Genomic DNA, 12818 nt, shown 5'->3' with positions numbered 1-12818 from the left:
ATTACAGGCAAACAGTGTTTTCTGGACATGATAGGACAGTTGTACACAGGAACTCACAGTGGCTGTTGACTGCATGCATAAGACCTGCACAATATCAAGCCAGGGAAATCTTAGCGTGGATAAGGAAGGGACTTGTGAAGTCCCACCCCTAACTGAGAAGCTACAGCTACTAAAGGCTACAGGAGCAGTAAGGAGAGTTAGTCTTCTTCAGGGTGGAATTGTCTTTACAGGAACAATAGATAGAAAATAAGCTACTCCTTGGGGATGAGTTTCATCTCTTGGTCAGTCTGGATGTGCGGTGATGGATTTAGAATGAGTTAGAATGGGTTATTTAAGAACATATTGAGGGTTAGTGAAATGCAGTAACAGACCTATATTCTATCTGAAAAAATTCTGAAATGGGTTCAAATATATGCAGTCATAAAGACACTGTCATTTTGTTAGGCTGAGGGATTCATAAGAAGCATCAGTGTTACATCCAGTGACAAAGAAACCAACTTCACTTAAGAAACTTAAGCCCAAATGTACATGCTTCTAATGTGTTGTTTCCTCTTTCCTTCAGAAGTCTAGAGCAACATTTTTCCTAGTAGCTAAACGTCTTTTTGTGTGCATAAAACCAGGTTCATAGATTGGTATGTCCCCAAAAATAAAAAATAAAATGAATTGCTTTCTTAATTGAGAATTTGACAGACTGCTATAGGATATAGTTTTTATATATATATATATATATATATATATATATATATATATATATATATATAAAACTTTTCATTTCATGTTTCAGCTACATATAGTGTCCAATATTTCATCCTCCAACTAAACATTTATTCTAGAAAACATTTACATAGTTTAAAGATTTAGTGTCAAGAATGTTCTAGATAAAATTCGATTTATATTATGACATTTTTAAAATCCATGCTCTCTGAATTTGCGTTCTAGTTTACTGCTATTCCTGTTGAAATGTATTCTCAAGACAAGTGTATACCTTCTATGCCACTTGTTTTATTGAGCGTATAGAGATGAACATAGTACCCAGTAAATTGCTCCAAGGATGAAATCAGTTAAACTTTATTAACTACTACCATAATGCCTGAAATACAATGTCTTTAACAAAGCATAGAATTATTAATATCATCTTGCAGTGTGCCTAGACCCCACTTAGCATTCTATTCTGATTATCTTAAATCATATCCACATTTTTAAATGCCCAGCACATCTCCAGCACTGAGGATTTCTGCTTCTTTCCATATTGCAATTGTCCTGACAATTTTAACACTGGGTACTTGTCTTACAAATAAGAATAAACTTCGGCACTCCTTTCCTCATTTGTAAATGCCCTATGAACATTTAAACTTGAAGTATATTTTGTTGAAATGTCCTGAATTCTCTTGCCTTGAGCCAGCCGCACAATAGACACATCTGTGAGTGTATAGCCCATGTAAAGTCCTAGGGGCTGTGCCTGCTTAAAGATCCAGTTCAGTTTCCTGAGCCTAGTTCTATCCTTTGCCTCACAGCCAAGCTTTAATATATGAGAAGGTGCTTAATCTTATTGCAACTTGATATGCCATGCTTGGTTGATACTCATGGGAAAGCTGCCCCTTCCTAAACAGAAGTGGAGGGGGGGGTGTGAATTGCAGGGCTGGGAACAGAGGGCTGTTGGGGGAGAGACTGGGAGAAAAGGAACCAGGGGAGAATCAGACTGGGATGCGAAATAAATAAATTAATTAAAAAAATAGAAAATAAGGAAGAGGAACGAGTAGATAAAAAACAATCAAACAAAAAAACCTGAAGAATATATATCCACTACTCCAGGAAAATCAGGTAAGTCACCCAAAGTGTCTTGCTGGGTATTTGTGGCCATATTTGACTGGAGAAGTAAATGGTAAATTTTAGTAAGATGCTAATGTCAGTCATGTTTTGATTTATACAAATCAATAAACATCTCTGGAACACTAAAAACAAATGAAACATAACACACTTTTAGGTTTTTTCTTCTTCCTGATTACCCCTTTCCCTTTTAATTCAAATGGGTTCTTCCCAAATCAATTAAAAAACAGATTCTCTTGATTAATTTTATTTTCTGTCAGAAATCAAGACCATATTCAATATTGGTCCCTTGATGATGGAACAGATGAATAAGCCAGGCAGGAGTGACTTTGTTATAAACTATTCACAACCATTTTAACACATGGCTTTATGAAGTCAGACATTGCAGGGGTATGGGTGAGCAGCAGCAGCAGCATGACTTCTGGACAAAAGACCCATTTGTCATCAGTCCTGCATTTGCCCTCCTGCCTCGTGCTGTTGACTACCTGTAAGGAAACTGCTGGCTCCTGTTAACATCACTCTGAGCAGTGGTGTGACTTGCATTATGTAAAGGTGTTCTGCATCCCGGGGCAGGAAGAGTCTTTGTTTGATTAGCTTGACAGTTCAGAGCAACTTGAATTGAAATTGATGTGAGCAGGACAGCAGTACCATATCTGCTGATTTCCTAGACAGAAAGAATATTGGCAGACTTGAGGCCTGGCCCAAGTGTTCCCTTAAATCTGATTGCTCTGGCTAGCAGGAAGCTGACATTCAGCCAGTGTGAATTTTCCTGTAGAACTGCAATGAATGATGAGCGCTTAGAGATAAATGAAAAGCAAGAGAATCCATAAATGAATTCATAAGTATCAGAAATGAACATCATATGAGGTGAGTGTGACAGAGATAGGATTCATGGAGTACGTGTCTGTTCACATTTGGGGTGCTGGAGGAGAATGCCATTCCTTTCTATGCTCCTGCATTCCAGTAACTTGTTATTCCTGAATGTGTGTGCTCATGAAGCCATTTTAGCAAATGCAAACTGTATAAGGGCATAGATGGGACTGTAGCTCAAGTATACAAACACATGGGGAGCTTTGTGGAAAACAGAAAAATAACTCAGTTCCTGTTAAATTCAATCATTTCTTTCACACACAGTGTCACTTGGGTGCAACTGCTATTGAGAATTGAGAATGCTCTCAATTCTACAACTTTGTGTGTATATGTAATATGATATGAAAGTGATGAAAACAAAAAATTAGAGACAATACTGTGGCTTAGTTAATGAAATAACAGAATTTTCTCATAGTATGAGTTACCTATTTGACATGTTCTCTATTCAAGGAGGAGTAGAAATGTGAGCTCAGAAATTTGGTTATGGGCCAAATATCCCAGAAATGGATTTTAAAAGAAAGTTTCGTGATAATAGTTAATATTTTGGGATGTCATGTACAAAACAATGTACAAAGAACTTTCCATAGTTCTTTTATTTGACCGGTAAATGAACTTTGGATGATTACACTCAATTTCTCCTTGTAAATTAAATAGAGGTGAGAAGGCCCAGGCACTCCCACAAGGTGACAGAGCAAACTTAGGGCTTAAATCTAAGGGTATGTAGATTTTCAGCTACAATGTACCATATCTCCCCTGAAAGGTTAGCATGTTGTGTTTGATTGTGGATGTTCAATAGTATAAAGATTGAAGGATAAATTAAGTCTAGAGAAATAGCTTTAGTCTTACCAGATGTGTGAAAAAAAAAAAAAACAGGAAGAAGAAAGCAGTGAGAAACACAATCAGTTGCTTCAGTCCTGTGTCCAGACTTTCAGAATCAAGTCCAAAGTTAGAAACAAATACAGATAATAATTGCATATAGCTGCCAACTTTGTCTTGTAGAAGGAAGTCTATATGTATGGAAATTATGGAATCAAATGTTCTAAAATTCCATTATTCCCAAAGAACATGAGTGCTTCAGTGACCATGTGGGTTGAATAACACAAGAGAACATGTTTCATTCGACCAGAGCAGAAGAGATGTAATAGGTGTGTCTAGGAACTGTGGTTTCCAGCATAGGTGTGTGTATGGGTGATGAAAGGGATTTGGACAGCTTTGGACAATGCCACTCCTCCTTTGGGAAGGGAAAATTAATTAATGATGATGAAGAGCACTTTGGCTTACTGGAAAATGATGGCTCAGGGCAGCTGAGTGCGAAGGACTGTGGTTGGGGGTGAAACTACTTGGCTGATAAGTGCAGAGTGCATAAAATGTGAGGCATGCCATGCACCATAAAAGTTATGCAGCAGGCAGGCTGTGTCTTCTGCACATGATATGCAACTCTTCTTTAAAAGAGAAAACTCAACCATCATGATGATAGCAGTATACCATAATTTCTTAAGAAAAGCTGCCTCTTAAAATCTTAGATCAGAGGCAGAAAATACAAACCCTGTCCCATCCAAGTCAGAATTATTACAAAATGTATAATAGGCTACTGTCTTTCTAGAAGAGTACTATTTGATCAGGTATTAGAAGAATAAATAATATTTATCTAGGGGTGTAGCTCCATGGTAGAATACTTGAAACAGTATGCACAAAGTCCCAGGTTCAATCACCAGTAGCAGTGGGGCAGTGGTGTGGGCAGGGCATGAGATGGAGGATCAGAATTTTCTTTTCCTTTTTTTTTTTTTTTTTTTTTTGTCAAGTAAGTACTTTGATTATAGTGGCATACCTAACTCCTTCAGAACACACATCTTTTCTGTCTAGGATATTGTACTTAGAGGATGGAAACAGCCCACCCTCCAACACAAGGAAAAATGACCATGAAAATGTCTCTTTCTCGCCACAGCTCTTTTATTTACTTTCTTCAAATTTGACACTTAAGATTTGCAATTTAAGTCTGAGAAGGTAGATATCATGGTTTGCCAATCAGCATCAGAGGAAGAAATAAGCAAACACTCCAGCACAAGAGGCCTCCCATTTTTACCTCCACTTGGAACACATGAAAATTTGACACAGGAGAAGATTTGCTAGACAATAAATGTTAAAAAGGAAGATGTCTGATATCCTTCCTTTAAATCATCAACGAATTGCCCAGCATCTAGCATATTTTAAATCTCAAAGACCATTTGATAGATGAAGAGACAAGTGCTTAAAATATTCAGGTTATTAGATCTTCAGTGGTGAAAGGAATGAAGCATACGTTCAGGAATTTCCTGAATGACTACAGAGTAAAGGCATCAAAGAATGATTACTGAAATGTCCCTATAAGCATGATATGCTAGTGTGATATTTCTCTCACAATACTCTAGAATAACAGGAAAATTTGTGTAAACAAGACAACCATGAGACATGCTCAGTAGTTGGATGGACTGATGGACAGTCTAGGTCTGTGGATGAATGGCATTGGGCAGGTGATTTACATTTGAATATTTACTTATTCACCTGCAAAGTGATCACAATTTTTAATTTACAGAATACAGTAAGTTGATTCATGTATTGAAGTTTTTAAAAGGCCTCTCACACCTAGCATTTATTTACTCAATAAATTTAAGTAAATTAATTGTTATAGTCTTTGTTTCATTTGATTTTTTGGAGACTATGTCATAGTTTATAGATATGGCTTGACTCAATTTATGGTAGTCCTTCTTCCCTATGCCTTCCAAAGTTATTGTTTTAACTAGTAAAGAACTCTTACTATCTATCTTGATAAAACAAAACTAGGATCCCTTATACAAAGTGATTGTACAATTAATTATTTTTAAGGAAGTTGTAGTGAATTATCATAGTTTATATTGTCTTTAAAGATCATGATGGTAGATGTCACTTTAACTTCCAATAAAGAGTTTAAAGACTACTAGAGAAACTTTTGGGCAGGTTATTACCTCTTAGATGAGTCCAAAGTACTGAAACCAAGACATGGTACTATATTTATGAGAGGCAAAATGAAGAACACCGAAGTGCTGGGGCAGTGAATGAGGATGGAGACATCCTGACTTCTGGAAGAGGTGTACTGAGCTGTCTCTGAGGAGCAAAGAGGGAGAAGTACACTAGTACATTGTCTGTGAAATTTCAGGGTGACCAGCATGAACAGAGAACAAGGCGGGAAAAGGAATACAGCACTTTGAAGACAATAAGTGTGCTGTTCAGCTTGGTGTTTGAGCTGTAGCACTTCACATTTAAAGTCAAATCAAAATGATATCTTGGCTTGAGATGTTAAACGGCAATAAATAACTTTGGATTGCTTTTGGGAGTTCTGGAATCAAACTCCTTTGTATGAGAAGCCAGAAGCGAAAAGTCGCTTCCGGCATTGTCAGCATTCTCAGAGATTATTCCGCCGAATTCAATAGGTATGAAATTTAACAGGTCTTTTTCCAGAAGAAGATACACTCCCAGTGTCAGGATGTTTCACAGAATATTTCTTGGTTAATTCTGTGTCTGTGTGAAGCTGTAACTTTGGATATTCTTTCCTGTATCTTCTGCGATTCCTCCACTCCATTCCATCCTAAGTATGCATGTAGTATAAGTACAGAGAAAGGTAATGTGGCAAAGTAAATATACTGTACTATTCCCAATATGATCCCATACATCTCTCTCTCTCTCTCTCTCTCTCTCTCTCTCTCTCTCTCTCTCTCTCTCACACACACACACACACACACACACACACACAAAAAAAAAAATAAAGGTACACACATGGATACCCACATGCACATACTTTGAGCACTAACTCTGCCCCTCTAATAAGAATTGATGGATAGTCTAAGTAAGATATGACAAACCCTTATTTGAATTTGTTGGAATAAGGAGCATAATTCAAAGGATTTCAGTGAGCAACATAGAAAAACAATGCCTTAATCACCCCACAGTGAGCAGTAAAAGACAGAGTTGACCATCTTTGCAGGCCAAGGTAAAGAAGCAAAAACAATTAAAACGAAAAACAACTCAAACGAGTCACCTTGGTTACAAGAGAAAAATAAGCCGACTCTCTTCAGCTTTTATCCCCATTGACACATGTTCCCTCTTCTTTGCCAAGTTTTTATTTCTCAAGATAAACCTGAAGGCCACACTTTCAGAGATGAATAACACAGCCCAGCTCTCTGCTCAAGTGGCATTTGATAATGCCAAGCAGTCAGGGGTCAATAAAGTCACCACTTCTACAAATCAATGAACCAGCTCCTAAACACATAGTCCTTTGCTCTGTGACTCTTGTCAAATAAGAAGAGAAGGCAGGTGCGGCGTGGGGGTGGGTGGGGAAGAAGCAGATAATGAAATAGCTAGAATAGGTAACATTAAAAAAAATCCTTTTGCATTTATTTTTGAAACCCTATAGAGGACTGAATGACTAAATCATTTCTCACATCTGGCTAGATACTGGTTGAGAGGGAAGACCAGCAGGGCCTTCTGAAAATTCTGATTTATACAATTTAATTCTTAAAGAACTGGCAGTGTGGTCATATTTAAGTATGTAACAGCCTCTTGAACATATGCAAAACTAACATTGGGTTTCCTGGGAAGCAGCCCTTATGGAGCTGTTACAGTGAATAACTAAATATCATTGGTAATTAACACTGAGTTGTCAGGAAGTAGAATGCTCCTGGAGTTTATGCCTTCAACAATGCACAGAAATTGTTCTGGCTGTTTGTTGCCCAGAATGTGGCTTCTTTCCCATGTAGTTAAAAGTATTCCTTTCAACAACTCATTTACACCATTTATTTGTTAAACAATCTTGTTCCAAAAAAGTACAGATTTGGCCCATCTCTAAATTATTACAGATGCCAATCCACAGGTAAAGGCTAATGAGATCTGCCTGTGTCAAAAACAGAATTGAAATGCATGTCTACTGTGGGTTGAGACCCAGCCTTTTAGAACTGCCAAACTCTGAGCTGTCTGCTGAAAGAATTTTGGAAGTCAAATAGAATATGAAACCCTGTTCTCTGTGATCAAAAAACAATTAAAATTTGTCAACACCCGTTTCCTTCTGCAGAGACTTGGAATGAAAGCTGTTACACAGGTTTGTAGCAATCCTTGTAAGGCGTCTATGCAAAAGAATGAGCATAGCGCTCTGTATTAACAAGGACAGGCAAAGCAACAACTTCTGCATATTTCTTCCACTTAAAATTAATCACATTACAGTATAAAAGGTCTAAGCTCAGTTAAACTACTCCAAAATTTCATTTAACTGCTTTTTTTATTCCCTGTGTATGCTGCAGCTAGCTCCAAATGTAATCTAAGTCTCCATTTTCTCATCCTGAAAATGTGGTTATTGACCACTGTGGTAATGATGGGCATTAAATGAGTGAATGTGTGTATACATGGGATGTATCATTCAACACATTTTGGACCTTTCCCTCACTGACCTCCAGTTTCACTGGATTGTAATCATTTCACAGGGATCAACATGTATTTGGTAAAGCTAAAATTCCTGAAAAGATAATCTACCAGTGATCTTTGACTGATAGTTTGCTAATTCTTATCCTTAGCACAGAGAATGAGGAAGCATTTCCATAGTTAATTGTTAGCAACATTTTTGTTTATTTATTTGTTATTTTTATTTTTTTGTTTATGGGTGTTTTGCCCAAGTCTGTGTGCCAAACATGCATGGTACCCAGGGACTGTAGAAGAGGGCATCAGAACCCCTGGAATTAGAGTGGCAAATGGTTGTGAGCTGCCATGCTGATGCTAGGAACCAAACTATGTCCTCTGGGAGAGAAATTGGTACTCTTAGTCAGTGAGCCATTTCTCCACCTCTGATATCAACTGGTTTTGATAAGAAGACAACATCACAAAACTGAAAGAATGGTTATTTGATAAGAAAACAGTTACATTTTTAAAATTTAATTGTTTTCTCTAATGTCCAGTACATTTGGTGAATTGAAAGAAAAAAAGAAATAATAATAATTAAGTAAGGAGCCTTTTGCTGGCCAGTGGTGGCACATGCCTTTAATCCCAGCACTCAAGAGGCATAAGCAAAGGATCTTTCTGAGTTGGAGACCAGCCAGGTCTACAGAGAGAATTTCAGGACAGCCAGGAGTGTTATATACAGGGAAACCCTGTCTTGGAAAAAAAAGAAGAAGAAAAGAAAGAAAATGAGTCCTTCAACTGCCTTTTTTCAATTGCTTGGTGCAGAAAATACCTCAATAGTTTAGATAGTCATTATAACCATGCACTCTGAAACTGTAGCATTCTGGGTTACAATCCCAGGTCTGACACTTACTCTGTGTCATTGACAGTGTGACCTGGATGTGAAATAGAATTAGCAATTATTTCCCAAACAGACTATTACAAAGATTAAATGCGAGATAAAATATATAATACCTGGCATGCTATCTAGCATACAATACAAACTGTCCCTATTTACTTATTGCTTGTCAAGCAACAGGCTTGAAAGTGTTGAGGTTTGTCTTTTGGAGACTGATGGCTTCAGCCATCCTAACATCAGATGATAAACCTATGAAAGTCACAGTTTACAGAAAGGACCACAGTTTCAGTTTTACATTTCATGGATTTGACAAATATCCTATAACATACATACACCATTACGTGATCATAACATGATGATTTCATTGTCTTTAGAATCCTCGGTGCTCCACCCAGTCACCCCCCCCACAGTAGACCCTCGCAACTGCTGATCTTTTTGTGCCTCCATAGCTTTGCCTTTACAGGATGCCATGCAGTTGCCATCCTTCACTTATTAGTGTTGTTTGGGTATTGCAGCCCCCTCGTCATGTTATGGCTTGATGGTATATTTTAGTGTCAAATAATATCCTGCTGTTTGTACATGCCACTCTTTATTTTACTTTCCTCCTCATAGTGAAATTCTTGATTATTTACCATTTTGGGTAATTGAATAAAGCTATTATAAGCATCATCAATAACAGCAAAACAGACAAAAGATGATAAACTTCTATCAAACTTGTGTTATGATTCACATATTGCAGGGGGCACAAGACTATTGGTTTGTGTCAAGCAAACTTGGGAGGTATATCTAAGCATTTACCCCTATCCTGCCTTTCCACTAAGATAAAAATTTGACAGTCAGTTGTTATTTTAATGTAAAAAAAAAATCCTTTCTCAAAATAATGTATTTTTCAGCCATGTCAATTTTTCCCAGGTAGCAGGGATAAAGGGAATGTTCTTGGCTAACAAGAAGATTGACAACCAAGTGAAGACTTTCATCACTTACAACAAAGGCAGAGACTGGCGTTTGCTGCAGGCTCCAGATGCAGACCTAAGGGGGGACCCTGTGCACTGTTTACTGGTGAGTCCTGCATGCTGGAGCAGCATACCCCACATGATGAAGAACTAGAGTTGGTGTCCAACATGATGTTGAAGATAGTTTTGGGACTTCTGTTCAGCTGATGAAAAAGATGAGCAGAATCCAAAGAAAAGAATGATTAGGCCTATCGTTTGTGATGGTCAGAGATGGGAACATGTCCCAGACTCTTGTTCCACTACATGATTCTTGTTTCTAGCCTGAATCACTTCTGTTTGATGTTTTGGGTGGTGGTGTTGGTGGCAATGGAATTTTCTGTTTTGTTTTTGTGCTAAATTGTTCTGTCTGCCACTGAGCTGTATCCCTAGCCTTCCATCTCAGCTTCTGATAGTACCTCCAGTTTGAGGGAAATACCGTGTTTTTCATCTCTGAGGCTGTGCCCTGAGTTTTCTTTTATTTTATTTTTTTCTTTTTCAAGACAGGTTTTACCTGTGTTAACAGTCCTAGCTTTCCTGGAACTCTTTGTAGACTATGCTGGCCTCGAACTCACAGAGATCCACCTGCCTCTGCCTGCCAAGTACTGGGATTAAAGGTGTGCACCACCAATGCCTGCAGGCTCCCTGAGCTTTCTGATAATTCAAGATAAATTACCAGTTACAGAACTAATAGTACATACATTTATCTGTAGAATTTGTGAAGTGAATGCCAATTGAGTGTATTTTCTTGCAGATACTTTTCATATAATTTTGAAAGAAGTTTATAATTCAACAAATGGTCAAGAATCATTGATTTCAGCATCCATTTCCTCCTTCTATATTCTGTTCAGTTTATCTGCTTGAGTCTATAATGCCTGGGCTGGCAAAAATCTGTGACATGTAGGGAAAACGTAGCCCAGTACTTGTTTTGCTGCACAATGCTTTGTTGGAACACAGTCACACTTACATGGTTATTTATTGTCCATAGCCATTTTCATTTTAAAAAGGTAGAATCAGTAGCCATATGCAGTCGAAGCAAGCCTAAGATACTTATTTTATTACCACTGAAAGGAAAGTTTGCTATCCATATCCGTGTTTTGAATCATGGCTTTCTTTCAGTGACCTTTCTTAATCAGATATGTTGGCAAGAAATTATTTGTATATTAAATGATATGATGGATACAAGGGAAAGAAGACAGATGGAGAGTGCTATCAACGAGTTTTCAGCTTACTTCTCTGAGTGAGACTAGATTTATAAACAAAACATTCCTTAGTTGTATCATATTGGCTCTGATGACCATGACATACTCAGCGCATCAATGGATACAGAAACAGAGGAGGAAGAGATAAATTTTCAATCTAAATATATTGTTAATACATACAATGTTCTATAAAACAACTCAGGAGTTATGTTTAAGATCATATAAAAGAGCTATCAGTGTGGGAAAGATTGCTTAATTTTATAGTAAAGTCTTGAGATATGCATATATGTGTCTCTGTCTAAATCTATCTCATCGAAATGTACATCTATTATCGTTACACTCTAGTTTTGATGTAATCTTCACTCTGCTTCATTCTGTTCCACTATTCTGGGGCACCCATTTCTCGGGTTCATCTCACATAGCAGTAGGCAGGTCAACATCTTTCTCAAAAGGATGCCAGCAGCTATAGCTTGACCTTATATTTAACTTGTCATTGTGCATCAGGAAAGCAGTCCTAAATTTCAACTCCAACTCAGACCCCATCGTTATTACTGGCTACTTACCGGGAGAAAAAATAGTCAGTTATGGTAGAATGTCCACAGATCCAGTGATTGACTAAGTAAAGGTAACAGGTATTTATTGAATATCTATATTAGTCAAGGTGTGGGTCAGTAACATTAAAATAGGTCAGCTTCCTACCCAACTATTACAGGTTATGGAACTATGTTGTTCAAAGATTATGGAGAAAAAAGAGTTCACATCTTTCTACAGTTTATAATGTATAATGTATAATGGGATTTCCTATTATTTCTTTTAAAACACCCCATTTTCAAAACAGGTCTTTTCTTTCCACTCAGATCTTTGCTTTTTAAGTGGTTTTCGTGAGTATACAGTGATGTCAAGTCTGTTTATTATCCTTTTTCTTTATAATTTTAGCTATCTTAAATCAGCACACTTACATGCTGACTTTCTTTCCCAGCTTCCTGCATTAAATGTATACTTCAGCAATATAAACACTATGGCCATTTTTGACAATTCTAAAAATTTGGATCAAGAATCATACAAACTTGCCTCATGAAGAATTCAACATATATGCTGTATTTGTATGTTTTGTGTGGTGGATGTAGTCACTTCATTGAAAGGTGTTTGACTTTCATATTTGATTTTAGCAAAAGCTGTGCATTTCCTGTCAGTTATACTGAGGGCTTTGCTGTAATATCCTCCTTCTGAACTCAAGTTGACTCCAGTGTTAACAAAATCAAGAGGTTCATTGAGATTAAGGACACATGAACTATTGGGATGTAGATGTACAGGACCAAAGAGTCTTTGGACATTCCTCCTTTATTTATCCTTTTGCACAAAGCAGTTCAACATAAGCTTCAAAAACCAGGAAACAGAGTAAAGAGGGGAAACTGACAAAGAAAATGGGAAAGAGAGGCCAAAATCACTTCACAAAATCATGCCAAAGGCACAAAATAGGAGAGAAAAATCTTTGAACTACAGGATACCTAGACGGAAAAAAAAAAAGAAAAAGAAAAGAAAAGAGAAAAGAAAGCTTCTAAGGCTTAGGAGGCAGAGAGGAGATAAAAGGTGATTTTAGATTGTGAGTACGTGGAAAGTGACAGTGCCACTGAA

At 37.4% G+C, this 12818-nt stretch overlaps 1 protein-coding gene across 5 annotated transcripts in view; it reads left to right on the top strand.

The window, feature by feature from the left end:
- The window catches only part of Sorcs1 (sortilin related VPS10 domain containing receptor 1), a 535816-nt gene that overhangs the window by 424254 nt on the left and 98744 nt on the right, over positions 1-12818 (top strand). For all 5 annotated transcript variants that reach the window (XM_036172192.1, XM_036172212.1, XM_036172201.1 and 2 more), the window contains exon 10: positions 9905-10051. In XM_036172192.1, coding sequence (XP_036028085.1) covers positions 9905-10051 — 147 coding nt within the window. The remainder of the gene's footprint in view (positions 1-9904; positions 10052-12818) is intronic.

This window comes from Onychomys torridus, chromosome 1 (assembly GCF_903995425.1).
Source record: "Onychomys torridus chromosome 1, mOncTor1.1, whole genome shotgun sequence".
Lineage (NCBI taxonomy): Eukaryota > Metazoa > Chordata > Mammalia > Rodentia > Cricetidae > Onychomys > Onychomys torridus.
Note: the sequence above shows the minus strand (reverse complement) of the source record. Positions and strands in the feature narration are given on the sequence as shown.